The sequence below is a fragment of the Cavia porcellus genome, unplaced genomic scaffold (assembly GCF_034190915.1).
Source record: "Cavia porcellus strain 051 isolate PalLab524CR breed Dunkin Hartley unplaced genomic scaffold, mCavPor4.1 scaffold_26, whole genome shotgun sequence".
Lineage (NCBI taxonomy): Eukaryota > Metazoa > Chordata > Mammalia > Rodentia > Caviidae > Cavia > Cavia porcellus.
Window position 1 is genome coordinate 29,588,880 of NW_026947509.1, and position 15,387 is coordinate 29,604,266.

At 53.7% G+C, this 15,387-nt stretch overlaps 1 protein-coding gene across 4 annotated transcripts in view; it reads right to left on the reverse strand.

The window, feature by feature from the left end:
• Window positions 1-13,654, reverse strand: part of Ube2f (ubiquitin conjugating enzyme E2 F (putative)) — a 39,018-nt gene extending 25,364 nt beyond the window's left edge. The window contains exons 1-3 of one of the 4 annotated variants that reach the window (XM_005005695.4): window positions 13,495-13,649; window positions 12,473-12,581; window positions 9,318-9,447 (exon numbers count right to left, since the gene is read on the reverse strand). In XM_005005695.4, coding sequence (XP_005005752.1) covers window positions 9,318-9,435 — 118 coding nt within the window. In that variant the 5' untranslated portion in view covers window positions 9,436-9,447; window positions 12,473-12,581; window positions 13,495-13,649. Of the gene's footprint in view, window positions 1-9,317; window positions 9,451-12,472; window positions 12,582-13,494 lie in introns of all 4 variants that reach the window. The other 3 variants (XM_003474573.5, XM_023566965.2, XM_005005696.4) reach the window with 3 other exon arrangements.
• Window positions 13,655-15,387: the final 1,733 nt, after the last annotated feature.

The window sequence follows — 15,387 nt, forward strand, 5'->3', positions numbered from 1 at the left end:
GACCTGAACAGACATTTTCGACAGAAGACAAAAACCAACCAACAGGTTTATGAAAAAGTGTGACTGTCACGAAACCTCAGAGAAACAAGGAACAAAACCACAATGACATTATCGCCTTGTGCCTATTAGGATGACTATCACCAGAAAGGCAAGAGATGACAAGTACTGGTAGAGAAAAGAGACCTTTGCACACGACTGGCACAGATGTAAGTTAGTTCAACCACCGTGGAAAATGCTGTGAAAGTGCCTCAATTGAAACCCAGAACCACCCCCTCTGGCAGTCCCTCATCCGCACACCATCAAGAAAGACAGTGGTACTGGGGAGATCACAGCACTTGTGTGATCCTCTGCAGCCCTGCTTATGACAGCCCAGTGGAAACAAGCAGCAGGTCTGTGGGTGAGCAGATGGAGGGGTGGAGGGACGGGAGGGCAGAGGGGCAGAGGAGAGAGGTGGAAGGGTGGAGAGGTGGAGGGATGGAAGAGTGGATGGAGGAATGGAGGGGCAGAGGAAAGGAGTGGAGGGATGGAGGGGTGGCAGGGTGGAGGGATGGAAAGGTGGAAAGGTGGAATGGTAGAGGGGTGGAGGGGTGGAGGGGCAGAAGGGTGGAAGAGAAAGTTGTGGTATTAACAGGAACATTGCTAAGCCTTAATAAAAAAGATCCTGCCATCTGTGACAACAGGAGTGAACCTCAAAGACACTTTGTGAAGTGAAATAACTCTATGCAGGGCATGGAACCCACCAGTCAAATCCACAGAAACAGAACAGGACAGGAGTGACTGGGGCCTCAGGAAAGGAGAGGGCAGTAGAAGATGGTGATGGTGGTCAAAGTGCAGAAAGGTGCCACTTGTTGGACCAGTCCAAAGATCCCAATGTGAGCACTCGAGGAGCAGATTCATAACCCTGAGTAGTGAGCATTTCGCTACAGATACTATATCAAAGCACCGTGCTATACAGCTTAATAATTCACAAGCCGGGTAATCCCAGCCCTCAGGAGGCTGAGGTGGGAGAGTGCCATGAGTTCAAGGCCAGCCTGGACTACACAGTGAGACTCTGTCTCCAAAAAAAGCCAAGAGTAGTCCACAGGGAAGCAGCCCCAAGAAAGGCCTCATGGCAGACTAGATCCTGCTGGGGTACCTGAGACAGTAAGAAAGCAAAAGAGAGAAGGGGAGTGCAAAAAGGGCAAAGCCATTGCGTGCATCCCCCATAAGGGACTCGAGGCCTGGCAGAGGGGCCAGCGTGCCCAAGCTGCATCCGAGTGCAGGAGCAAGGGCTGGGACAGCACGAACTGGAGTTTGTCCACCAGGCAGGCGTGGGCCTTGATGCCAACCACATTAATCCAGCAAGTGGAGGACCAAGTGTGGCGAGGGTTTGTGGGCGCCAGATGGCCACTCTGCCCTTGGGAGGTTGGCCAGGGGCAGAGGCGGATGGCAGTGCATCTTTACCTTCTCCAGTCTGCCACAAGCATCAGCCACAGTCAAATCCTTTTCAAAGCAAATCCTAGCATGCTTTGTGCTGCTGCTATTCGTATTTTTGTTGGTAAGAATTTATGAGAAACTGCTCTCAAAGGCCCTTCTTTTGAGAAAGTGATGTTTGCCTCTGGAATGTGGCTTCTGCTCTGTGGCTGTGGCCAAAGCCACTGAATTGAGGGCCATTCTACCTGCGGCGGGGACAGAAGTCCTGCTGTCAGCTCCACCTGACGAAATGGGAATGTGCTCAGAGGGCACTCACTGGAAGATGGGAAGCAAAGGCACCAGAGGGCAGTGCGTGTGCCAACTCCGGGGATGGGTGGGAGTGGGGCACCGAGACCTTGGCAGAGGTGGCGACAATGCGGGGCGGGAGGAGCAGAGTGGACCCATCCAGCAGCAGCGCACTGGGCCAGGCCCTTCAGGGCAGAGCATGGTGCTGGGATGTCCAGGGCAGGATCTGCAAACATGGCACTGGGGCCAGGGATCTGCAGCCCAGGGCACACTGCTCACACGGGGACCGTTTGATATTTCTCAACAACTTTAATGAGGGATAATTACTCAATATTAAATAGAGCTATTTTCCAACAAAGGATTTGATCATTTTTAGTAAATTTTGGAGTTTTGTCTCTATCACCACAAAGCAGTAGATACAGGATCTATGAAAAGCCTGACACCCCAACCCTAACCCACACCAGTTACATCTCAGTTTCCAAGCAAGGCCAGGACCCCTGAATTCTCCGCATTTTCTCCTGGTGTCTTAGTCCATTTGGTCAGTCATAAAAAGCAGCATATACAAAACAGGCGATTTGCTCCAGTAGTCTAGAGGCCAGGAAGCCCATGATCAAGACAACAGCAGACTCAATGTCCTGTGCAAACTGTTTCCTGCTGTGTCCCCAAACACTGGCACAGGCCAGCAAGCATTCTAGGGTCTCTTTATAAGAACACTTTCCTGAACTAACCACTTCCCACAGGCCCCTTCCTAACAGCATTGCACCCCTGATCAGGCTCTGACTTAAGAATCAGTGATAGCCGGGTGTGGTAGCACACACCTGTAATCCCAACACTCAGGAGGCTGAGACAGGACCATCCTTGCAAGTTCAAGATCAGCTTGGGCTACAAAGTCAGCTCAAGGCCAACCTAAACTGCACAGCAAGATCCTGTCTCAAAAAAGAAAAGAAAAAGATTTCCCAAGATCCCTCTCTCTCTGACATCATTTCCCAGGACCCCTCCCTCTTTCTGCCATCAGGAGGCTTCCCCCAGTCCTACTGTGACACTGCCACCCCCACATGTGTACTGGTCTCTTCTGTTCTCTATCACAAGTAACAGGCACTCTGCCTCTCACGCTGAGCAGCCTCCAAGGGATGAAAAAATCTGTGTGCCCCACAGAGGCCTGAGAAGGCAGTGGGGCTGGCGCTGCTGGGGCCCACAGAGAGGCTGCAGGAGGTTCATGCTGCAATGCTGCAGCCACTGCCACCTCACAACCCCAGCACTGCAAGGTCCAGGTGACAGTGAGCTGGCACTATTGTCCCCATTTTGCAGCTGGAGGAACCGAAGACCGGGATGGCCAACACTGACTTTGGGAGTAAAATCAAAGGTGAAGACAGTGGCTGTATCTGGGCTCCCATCAAACCCAAGACCAAAAGCATCATACTGCAACCTGAGGAAGCTGTAGAAGGGTGGCTGCTAGGGTCACAGGGAGGGGCAGCTGGAGAGACAGGGCCACAGAGCTGTCCCTTGTTCTGAATTTGGGGCAGAGAGGGGAGTTCATATCAGAATTTATTTCCATATCAGTTTTTATAAATTTTAAGTATTTATTTATTTGCTTATTGTAGTACTGAGGATTAAACTTGGGCCTTCACATTGAAAAAAAAAGGAGGAGGAGGAGGAGGAGAAGGGGGAAGAGGAAGAGGAAGAGAAGGAAGAGGAGGAAAAAAAGAAAGAAAGAAAGAAAGAATGAATGAATCTGTGGTGACAGAAATGTCACACAGCCCAAGTGCAGGACATTGTCTTAGAGCATTTTGCCATGTGACACACACAAACAACACACCTGCATGCACAATGTTATAATATAAAGCTCTGCTTGGGTAATGTAAAAATGACATCATACTATAGTCAAAAGAGTAAATTCCAAGACAAATACTTGGCTCGCATCTGTGTGGTCAGTGAAATTTACCTCCAGAGGACCTGCACAATTCCGTGGCTATGCAGCTTCCTTGAGAAACTACACTCTTCCTTTCTGAGGACCAAGTCACTGAGCCCACTGGAAGCATGACTGCACTCAAATACCAGATTGTGAAATTCACCTGTTAGCCACTAGGGCCCCATCTTAGTTACTTTTCTCCTTGCTGAGACTAAACACTCAGTACTCACAAGTGAAAGGAGGAGAGGTTTTTCATGCTCAGTCTATAGAGCTTTCACCCCTGTCAGCTGGCTCCAAGGCAGGTGTGTGGCCAAGGGGCATCAAAGAGTCACAGAGGAGGAACAGACCGTGGCCTGGTGGGCAGCAACAGGAACCAGCAGGTCTGCCTTTCTTTGTCCCTTTCTATTCAGCTAGGCCACAAGCTCACTGATGGGTGCAAATCGATTCACTACAGCATTAAGCCCAGGATCACACTCTTAACCCATATTTGCACCCCCTACTGCAGCCACCCCTGAAAACCCCCACCTATGAGGGCATGAAACTGTGGGAGACATCTAGACACAAGCCATCACACCCACACACCACGCACGCTCACAACTGGTACCTGCCCAGGTCTGTGTACCTGCTCGGCCCTACGAGCCACCTCTTGACACTGGACTGGGCTCACTACCCCATGGTGGTCTTCTCTCCTCACACACTGGGGACCAAGCAGGGCTCCACAGTGTTGGGGACTGAGCCTAAGCCCAGCTCCCTGAGATGATGATACTGAGGTGCGAGAAAGTGGGTATCAAGGGGGTCACTGAGGATGGAGCCCTCACAGTGAGAACAGAGCCAGGATCCCCCCCTCCTGCCATGGCAAACACAGGAGGTGGCTATCTGCAGGGCAGGAGGGCGCCCTCCCTGCCTTTCCAGGAACAAAGCAGCCACTGCTCAGGGGAACCTGACCTGACACGCAGCCTTCACAGCTCTGAGCAACAGGCACTGAGCTAATCCAGACGAGAGGCTGGTCACAGATGCACGCAACTTGGCTGGATCCAAGCCTGCAGACAACACCAGCCAGAGTAGCTGAGCCTCTGCTGCCAGGAGACATTCTGGGACACCCATTTGTGCCGAGTTCTTGAACTGACAATGTTCGAGCTTGCTGCCTGTCGTTCTGCACTGACATCTCCCATCTTGCCTTTTCTGTATACCCTCACTTACCCTCAGGCCTCACTGGGAGGTGTCCACAGCTGAGCCTCCTCACCCGGGAACCCTAGCGTCACTTTCTTCAGGGAGAAAAGCTGTGACCCTGAAAGCTAGGGCCTGGTGTCACTATGAGTGGAACCAAGGCCTCAGACCACGTGCTTTCAGCCCTAGCCCTTGTTTTATGCTCCCAGGCTCCTGTCTGCCACCCTCCTCTGGCTTCCTGGTACCAATGAATGGGGTATCCAAGTGCCCTGGGCATCTTCCCTGGTGCCCGCCCCTCCTCGAAGCACACAAAAGCAGCCTCCGGCAGCTGCCCAGCTCCACACTGCCCTGACAGTGGGACAAGCTGAACTGTGGTCCAGGCCAGGGGCCTGGGGCCTGAGATTCTAGCCAAGGAAGCGTGAGGCAGGAGGGCTGCAAGCTTGAGTCCCACTTAGGCAACTTGGCAGCTTCAAAGAGATTCTTTTGTCTCAAAATATGAAAATAAAGAGGGGCTGGAGAAGAGGCTCATGGTTGCAGCCCTGGGTTTAAATCCCCAGTACGGCAAAAAACAAACCAAAAATGAGTCCCACCCACCAGACTGGTTAGATGGAACAGACTGGGGAGCAGTGAATGCTGCTTCTCTTTTCCAGGATCAGACCCAGCTCTGGAGACTCAGGCAGGCCCCAGACCCCAGACTGCCCCGAGACATCCTGGGAGAGTCCTAAGCCAGGAGAGGACCTGTGCTTCCTGCTGGAGCCAAGCCTGCCTCTGTGCCGGGCCAGCCACACATGACGCAGGTCTGTGTCTCTGCTGCAACACCTGCAGATGTCCTTGACTCTGGGCCCAGCTCCGGCTGCACAATGCAGCACCCAGAAAGGCACACACAAGGACCAGCCCCAAGGTGTGGGCAAAGGCTCACGGAAGGCCAAAATCCTGCAGAAACTAAGTCCCATCAAGGCGGAATTAAAGGTGGGGCTACTGGGAAGCAACTACGCCACACCCAAGGGCTGCACTCCTCTGAGTGGAGCTGTGCCTTCCAACAGCTGAGAGGCCTCCTCCAGCCCCTTAGGACATGGCAGCCCTCACCAGACACCTTTGGCACCTTCCTCTTGAACTTTCCGTCTGCAGAGCATGGGGGCAAATGTACACCTTAGGAAAGGATCTGGCTGGTTACAGCAGCACAAGCACACTAAGGCGGTGCCCGCCAGAGGGCACCACCATGATGGCTGTGTGGAGGTGGGTCAGCCCCTCCGCAGTGCACAGTGTGAGCCTGCACTCTCCCTCACTCTGAGTCCCTCTACCTGGCTTAATCCAAGGAAGGAGCTCAGGCCCAGTCAGGCTCACTGGAGTGAGGGGCTCCAGCCCATGTCCACCTCCTGACCCTTGCACAGTGTCCACCCTGGGGATGGAGGACAAACCAACTCCTGGGCCTTTACTGAATCTGCCACTCTGCAGAAGCAAGAGCCTGGGCCATTTTCAGACGCTGTGTTTGCTGAGTACCCAGGGACCCTTCATGAGGACCCACAGAGGCCACCAGGTAGCTACAAACAGCATAGATCTTGACCCTCACTTGTATCTGTCTCCTTCAGGCAGTGCAAGCTCGGGGTCGAACCCTCCCTCCATGCTACATACAGGCAAGTGTGCTGACCGTCGAGGGTATTTCTCCAAAAGCTGGCAACACAGGAATCAGGCCTCCCCCTGTTCCAAGATTGACTATGCCAAGACAAGAGATCCTCAGGGACTCTCAACCACCAATAAACCCAGAAGCCGCCAGTCACTGCCCCAAATCCAGGTCACGAGGGTTCCAGCAGAGCCTCCACCAGACCAAGACTGCCTAGGGAGAAGGGTCACCTCCTGGAGCAGGACTAAGTGACAACTTCAATGCTTCCAAAGCTGGCCCTGTCCTTCGTTCAAGGGCCAGTCTGAGGTAGGGCAGGGAAAATAAGAAGATGAGGGAATCCTCATTTTCAAACTGGGCTTTAAGATTTCGAATTGCGAACACAAAGTTCTCCTGCGTACACCCAGCTGTTGGGAGTTGCCACTGAAGCTGGAATTGAACATGAGTGCAAGGCTACAGCATAGCTGATCTGAGAACAAAGAGATGCCTCAAGGAAAGGTCACAGCTGAGGACACCTGGCTCCAACCCCAAAGAAAAAGATAAGAGACTTGTGGAGGCATTCACTCCTGTAGTGAAAGTCAACCTGGAGTCCTTCTCTTAAGATAGCTCTCCTGAATTAATATAAGATAGCTCTCCTAAATTAACGTCGTCTGTTACTTGGAAAAATCCTGGAACTACTCCCAAGGTCCTGCTCAGTTTCCTGCATTTTCCTTCCTTTCCTTCCTAATTCCTTCTTTGTGTGAAACCTAAATAAATGTGGGCCACCCAGAGACATTCCTCGTCCGAGCCCCCAGAGTCTCAGACTCTGTTAGAGGGTTTTGATCCTCCCGGAGCTTTAAAATCATATCACTTGTCTCATTTAAGCCTTCGCCATACACTTGTTTGGGAGACTGGGGATCTTGGCCAGATCCCCAGCAGATGGCTTTCCCAGAAAGAAGGCTTTTTCCCTCTTCCAGCACTCACACCCCAAATCCCTTGAAGACACTCTGGACACCTAAACTAGCTTGGCTGATTAGGTAAAGGGAGGGAACCTGACCTTAAAACAGAAAGACAGATTCAAAAGCTTCAAAGAATGTTTTTGAGGAAAATAGACCCACTCTTCAAAAACGCACTGCACTGGGCCCAGTGACTTCACTGGTAAAATGAGCCATTACCTTTCTGCCTGCAGGTGTGGCAGCCCTTTTCTCCAGTACACCAGGCCCGAGCTCTCTATAAATCAAATCCCAGGTTTCCATCCCCAGAATATATAAACATCCCAGCCTCCAGACACTAACAGCCCCATGCTCGGGGCCGCACTGTGTTCTCTTAGTGCTTACTCTAACTCCTGCCTCGTGCACCCTTGTATGCCTCTCCAGGACGCAATCTGAAAGCTCCCTCTGGAGGAGAGGGGGTCAGCGACCCTGCAGCAGCCATGGCTGCCAGCCCCCAGCTCCACTATGGGAAGCGCCCAGACCCCGCCCACCCCAGGGAAGTCTCATTTCCCTGCTCCATTACTAACTCTGCCTGATAACCTTGCTATGCACTTCATTGACCATGCTGAAATGCTTTTTTGCAGCAAGTCTAGAAGCTACTGGAGGCAAGCTGAGGTCGCCATCTCTTTTCAGCCCTGTCCAATGACCACTCTTGGGCTACAACAGACCCTGAATACAAGCTGGGATTTAACTTATGAAATAAAACTGAGACAGAAAAAACAATTTTCATTCCACTTGTTTTCTGAGACAGGGCATCATTATGTATCTGGGCCAGTTTTGAACTCACTATGTAGCACAGGCTGGCCTCCAACTTGCAGCAATTCTCCTGCCTCAGCCTACTGAGTGCTGGGTTTACAGGTGTGTGCCACCATCCCCGGCTCTCTCATTCCCCCCATTAGGTTGTGTTCCCCAAAGCTAAGTCCAGGTTCAGCACAGCAGAGAGGCCCTGATAGATCATCACCAAACTGCTGCCTTTCTGTGCCCTCCCAGCTCAGCAGCCAGCAGCACCCGGAAGAGGATACCGTGCAGTCACACATACCATCTTCCTATCACCAGACTCGCCAATGCCAGGCACCCCTGCAGCCCACAGAACGGGAAGTGCATGCAGACAATGCTGGTGCTACCTCACCCTCCCGTGCTGCTCAGCTGCTGTATGCCCAAGGAATACCAAAGAAGCTGGTGCAGTGGCACACACCTGTAATCCCAGAACTCTGGGAGGCTGAGGCAGGAAAACCACAAACTCCAATTCAGCCTAGACAGCTTAACAAGATCCTATCTCGAAATTATAAAAAAACTGGGGACGTATCTCAGTATTACAAATCATTAACAATCATAAAGACATGTGACTGACTTGATAAATAAATAAAAAGTACAGTGAATGATACGCTCTTTAAAGGCAGGAACTGCTGCCTTTGTCGGCCTCACAACCCTAAGAAACTCACTCTGCACCCAAACACTGTTCCCTCACAGCTGTGCAAAAAATGGGTGCACAACTACACATGCACACAGACACGGATGAACACATACTTGCACATGCACACACACTCCCTCTCTCAACTCCACAAGCCCTTCTCGAAAAATAGTTTCCTTTACAGACATGGCACAAAGTGACTACTGTGGGCCTGAGACAGGGTTCACAGACTGAGTCCCTGCCTGAACACACCAGGAAAGAGTGCCGAAATGCCCAGCTCCATCCACCTGAGCTGGATTGTGCACCGGACCATAGCAGGGCAGACGGTGGCAATGGCACCCCGAAACCCATCTCCAGCCTGCCACTCCCACAGCCCTGCTCTTTCACGCTGGCAGATCCCACAAAGGACACGCTCCATGCCAGTTTCCATACCAAAATGCAATCCTGCCACCTACAAGTCCTCCCAGTATAGGTGACAGGTGATTACACTCAAAATCTTTCCTAACACAGGACGCACATACAGCTCACATGGATCACAATTACCTTTCACAAGCAGCTTGTCTCTCACAGACACCCTCCGTGTGGAGTCCGACGAGGTGGCTGCCGTCCGGGACCCTTTGAGACCGTCATCCCGCTTCAGTTTGCTGGCCAGTGTTAGCATTACTGCCACTTTCTGCTGAAAGACAGGGTGAGGGTGGGGTGAGGTGCTGAGCCCACAGGCTTTGTTCCCCTCTGAAACCCATCACAGATGAAGTTTGCCCACGCGGGTAAGACTGGATTCCTTCATCAGAAGCACAGCTAAGTTCTGTGCCATGCTCTGGAAGTCTAAGCTTTATGCATGAATTAAAACGTGCAGTAACGGAGTCTCACACTGACCATTACCTGGACACCCGAGCAGTGCCAGGCCCTGGGTGTGAGTCAAGTACGCAGTCTTGGAATGGCCTGGATCATGCTCAAAGGTGGCTTTGGAAGGCACCCGGGTTATGGGCAACTCAGTTGTGGACAGCAGCAGAGGAGGGGCCTGCTAGAAGAGGTGCTGCTCAGGGCGTGGCCTGGGAGGGCTTCTTTCCCTGCCTAGCTCCTCCCTTCCCTCTCCATTCCCTAAGTTAGATAGTTCTTTCTCTATGACCTCCAGCAGACACTCCTACTTGGGGGCAAAATAAACCTCCCCTTCTGGAAGCCGCAGGTGCCAGGCCCTGTGTCTCAGCCACAAGGAAAGTAACTGAGGCTGGGGCCTCCACAGCTTCTCCGCCAGCAGGGCCCACTGTCCATTGAGTAGGTTGCCTATCCTCCAGGCTAGAGCCACCCATCAGGAAGGGCAGCGCCGGCTCCAGGCTCCAGGCCAAGAGGGCCACCAGTGCCCCACTTTCCTTCAGCACTGTGCTTTGGCTTCCTTTCACAAAGGTGTGGGCAGAACCTTTGCCCCTGCGATGCCTATTTTATTTACATTTTTGGCAACAGCAACATCAAGACTAAATTGTAATTAATGCCCGAACTCCATTCTCTGCAGTGGGGCTTCTGGCCCACACAAGTGCAGGCAAGGACAGAAAAGACCAAACAAGGCACAAACACCTTTCCACTGAGACTCGCCCCCAGGATCAAGACCCTCCACCTTGTCACCACAAGGGAGCTGATGTGTCACTGTCACCAGGGCCACCGTTCATGGGGGTGCTGCTGCTTCCCAAGGATACAAACATCCTCAATAAACTGCCTTCTGTTTCTGACATCAAATCCCACTAACCTCAGGCTCCTGCTTTGTTCTAGAACCCTTTTTGAGTGACAACAAAAAAACTGGTCACCAGCATTTCCCTAATTTCCTTTCTTATTTTCACACCATTTCCTTCAGCACCATTCTGGTATTTTCAGTAGAAAATGACCTGAACTTCCCAGCTGCAGCCTGATTTAAGCACAGACTTGTGGTTTGAGGCAAAGATCCCCAAAGTTAAAATGTAAGAATACACTTCTCTTCATTGGTATCTTAGACCATTTTTAACCTGATACCTTACACGCTTCTCGCAGCAGCCTCTGTGTAACCCCTAAAAACTGTGAGGTTGGGCTGGGGGTTTAGCTCAGTAGCATTAAGTGCCTGCTTGGCAAACGTGAAGTCATGAGTTCGATCCCTGGTATTAAAAAAAAAAACAAAAAAACTATGAGGTTTGTTTTCTATCCTTTCTAGCACAAGAACAGTACACTTAATGTTCTCTTCTGAACGGTCTGCTGCCGAACTAAGGACTCGGACACACGCATACCCTGGTCTCCTTAGCAAGCACCTGTCCACATGCTCTAAAGGACCGCTGTTAGCACTCAGAACTGCAAACCTGGGACAGCCTGCTTCCCCTCGCCCACCATTTCACCATGTGGAACCCAGATAATGGGCCACCAAGACTGCTAGGAGCAGTCATCACAGAAACATTAGTTTCCCCTGGGGCACAGACCCAGAGTGTGGTCAGTCAGGTAGAAATCAAGGTCACATGTTTTCAATGTGTGCCTCCATTATATCTCAAATACAGTTCACAAAAATGTGAGGAAAAAACCCAAACCTGATCCTAGTTCCTTCAGTTCCACTCCTCCACGCCTCTTCTTTAGGGGGACCCGCCAGAGCTGAGCCTCCAAATGTGAGCGCACACACCCGGGCTTCACCCAGGGCCTAGGGACTTCCTTCAGCTGGTGCAGCCATTTCACAAGGGAAAGAGGGACACCAATGGGTGGAGGCTCTGGTCCCCAAGCTACCAAGCAGCTTCCCATCTAGAGCTGAGCTCTCTGCCTCTGCCTCTACCTGGGAAGATGTGTCAGGAAACTCTGCATCACAAGTCAGTGCCTGACCCCGGCCACATCCACTCCCACAAGCCCAGACTACAGCACATTGATCCTGCTATCTGTGAGTGAGGGTCACCTGACATAAGCCAACAGGGAGCCACCCACTGGCTCCATTCAGAGACAACCAAGTATGCATTGTCCAGCTACCTTCAGTGGTGCAGACTGGGAGAAAAGCAAAACTCAAAGCACAGAGAGTGGAAGAATTACAAAGAGCCCTGAGGAAAAGCCAGACCTGAGCACGGGTGTGCTCTGGCTCCTGAAGACGGGCACATCTGGAGCCACTTGCTCACAGGAAGAGGCACCACTGAGCCACTTCCGCCGTGCTGTGAGCTTTAGCTGTGCCCACAGCTTTTATACCACACTGGCTTCCTCTCTGTGCGCAGAGAATGAGCCTCTATAATCAACCCCCCAGAGGAGGTCAGATTCCTGGCTTTATCTTCAGCAAGTCTGTGGCCCTCAAGAGAACACGTTTGGCTGAGAGACTGGACAAGGCAGGAAGGAAAATAACACTGGTGTGTGGAAAGCTTACATATCTTAAGAAATATGTGAATATGGTGACCACCTCTGACTCTATCTGCATCACTATCACACGCCACTTCAGGGATAAACCACAGCCTAATTTGGAAACGTTTCCTTTAGCAGCAGAATCAAATCTATACAAAGAGTTTCAAACAAAAATTTTCAACTTGTGGAGAGGTCAGCTGACCACCTGCAGCTGCTTCAACATTCCCTCCCACTTCAATATTCACTTTTTGAGGATCTAGCTTAAAACTAAACTTCCCCTTTCCCACAAGTGACACTGACTGTGACAGCATTTCAGAGACCTTTCAGCCACAGCAAACAGTACACCCAGGCACTAATTTCTACAAGTTGCAACTGACCCAGTTAAGTTCCTCCTCTGGGTGGACCTGGTTTCAGAGTGTCCCAAGGAGAAGATTCACCAGCATTATTCACCAGTCTCATCAAGTGATGCTTGCTCCGAATTCTGGCCTGCAGTGGTGAAATCAGGCCATGTCATTAGTGCAGGGGCACTGGAGGCCAGCCAGCTCAGGGTGAGGGCCACTCCTCTCCTCCCCATAGACCAAGCACAAACGACAGAACTGCAGAAGACCAGGGGGCATCAGCCCCAAGCCCAAGGGCCCAGATCAGTCCACACCCACGGATCCTATAGAATGGCAGTCAGGGGCCTCCAGCCTGCCAGTCTAGCTGACTGCCCACTTGAGTACAGCCCGTATTATTTTCAGCAGTCAATCTGCTTCCCCCTCTGTCTGAATGGCAGGCATGGAGTGGAGGTCCCTAAGCCCTACATTCCACACGGGTGCCCATGCCTCTGAGTCTCTTCCCTCCTCTACACCTCTTTGCCCATCCAGGAAGCCGTGCGCCTCGGTCATTTCTGGAAGCTTCTACTCAATATGACAGCCGGGCCCGGGGCGCCCTCCCTTGGAGCCCCACCTGGCCCTACCCCGTTCAGACGGGCAGATCCCACTTGGCGTGCGCCGTGCCCTCCTCAGGCCGCTCCGGCTTGCCCGACCCCGCTCCGGGCCAGAGGGGCGCGACGCCGGGCGGGCCCGACCCGGCCTGCACCGCGGAAAAGCTGAGCAGGGCAGGCCGCGCCCCGGACCGCGCGGAGCGGGCGCCGCGCTCTTCGCCCCAGCGGAACCGCAGTCCGGGCCGGCAGTGACCTTGCGGGGCCTGGCCGGCCGCGGCCGCGGGCGCGGTTCAGCTCGGTCCGGCACGGGATCCGGCTCCCCACTGCCCCGGCCCGCGAGGCTGCCCTAACCCGGCCTTGCCCACGCGGCTCCTCCCGGCGTCCGGCTCGAGAAACCCGCGGCCTGAGGCAGCCCGAGTACCGGTGCCGAGAACCCCGGCCGCCCTCGTACCCGCCGAGGCCCCCGCCCCTCACCTGGGCACCCCAACACAGCGAGGCGGGCCAGCGCCCAACACCGTGCCCCGCCAGGTGGCGGCGGCGGCGGCGGCGGCGAGACGCGGCCCCTCACAGCCGCACCGGCTCCCGGCCGCGGGACCGGAAGTGACGGGGCGGGGACTCGAACGCTCTCGCCCGCTGCTGCTGCGACCGCTGCGGGCGCTTTAAAAAAAAAATTCAAAACCGTAGAAAACTTTATTGAGAGCCTCGTGCGCAACAGCAACGTGCGGGGGCCCAAGCAGGGCGGAACTTCACTGTGGCTCCGATTGTGTTCATTGGTACAAGGCGCGGCGAGAGGCGGACCCGGAGCCCACGGCCCGTGATGATTGGTTATTGGCAGTGGGGGCGGGGCTTCCTTGGGATTCCGGATGTGAGAGCCGGAGCCCACTGTATCTGCTTAGAGTTCCTTCGTCCATTCATTTCGCGGTGTGCGGAAGGTCGGCTGCCCCCTAACCATTCCAGAAGGGTCGCCTCGCTAGAGCTGACCGCCTCGGCGAGCTAAGCGCTCGGAGTACGAGCACAGTGCTCAAGTGCAAGGAACCAGCGGACCTCTACAGCCTGCAGCGCAGGGTTAGGGCATGAGGTGATCAGATGTGCGGTAGCCACCTGCGCACGGGAGCACCCTCTCCTGCCCGTATCTCTCTTAATTCCTTAAATTTACTTTAGAAATCTGTTTGAAACCGGGCATGGTGGTGCACGCCTGTAATTCCAGCACTCGAGAGGTTGAGGCAGGAGGCTCCCCCTAGTTCAAAGGCAGCCTGGGCTACAAAGTGAGTTCAAGGCCAACCTGACCTGCATAGTGAAGCCCTGTCTCAAAAACACAAAAACAAGGACGTCAGTCAGACTCATTTAGGGCTCGCTTTAATAACCTCACTTTATTCTGGTCAGCCCTCTCAAAGTTGGGGCACAGTGCCGAGATTCCTGGGGTCTGGCCTCTTCTGTAAACGCAGGTCCCACGGCTCTCTAGCCTGGGGCTGCAGCATGGGGCAGAGATAGAAACAGAGCTCTGCACTTATAGAACCCTAGCAGTTTGGGTTGTTGGGGACCGCCCATGTGGTTGGGATGTCAAGGGCTTTGTTCTTTTGTTTCTTTGTGGGTTTTCGAGACAGTCTCACGATGTGGCACTGGCTGGTCTGGAAGCCACTGCCATCCTCCTGCCTCGGCGCCCAAGTGCTGGAATGACAGGCAGACACTGCCTTCCAGTGTAAGGCCCTTGTTCTAAACCGGACCCATGGCTGAGACAGCGGTGGGGAAGGGTACTCAGCCAGGTGACTTCCCCTGCAGCTCCCTGCCCTCCCAGGTTCTGGCTGTGAGTGCTGGGGCCAATGGGCCCCAGATTGCGCTTCCAGCCCCCAAGAGCTTGGGAGCTGCCTGGTCCCTGTCGCTCTCCGTGGCCACATCAGGAAACCTTGGGAGGGATCCAAGTGCTCAGGTGCCCCCCTCGTAGCAGCTGTTTATCCTCCGGTCTGGCCATGGCCACCAGGACAGGACAATCTGGGGCATGGTGGCTCCAACCCATGCTCTGTGGAGTGCCCCTTCGTGGTGGGGTCCCACTTGTGATGCCCATCCTGGAGCAGCCAGCACCCCTGAGTCCACCCCACAGGCCCCTGGAGCACCAAGGTGGGGGCACTTTCCAGGGAACAAAAAGAGCTCAGGTGATAGGCACCCAGGGTGGGCCTTTCCTGCCTCAGCTTTCCACCCTGGCATGGCCTTGCGTGCTGTGGCACTGCTGGGGCTCCGGACGCCCACAGGGTCCCACAATCCCCAGGGCTGTTCTGTGAAGTCTTCCTGAGGCATGGCTCCTGCAGGCAGAGCTGGCACCAGGGGGCGCCCGGCGCACAACCAAGCGAAGCCTAGAAGTATGCTTAGCAG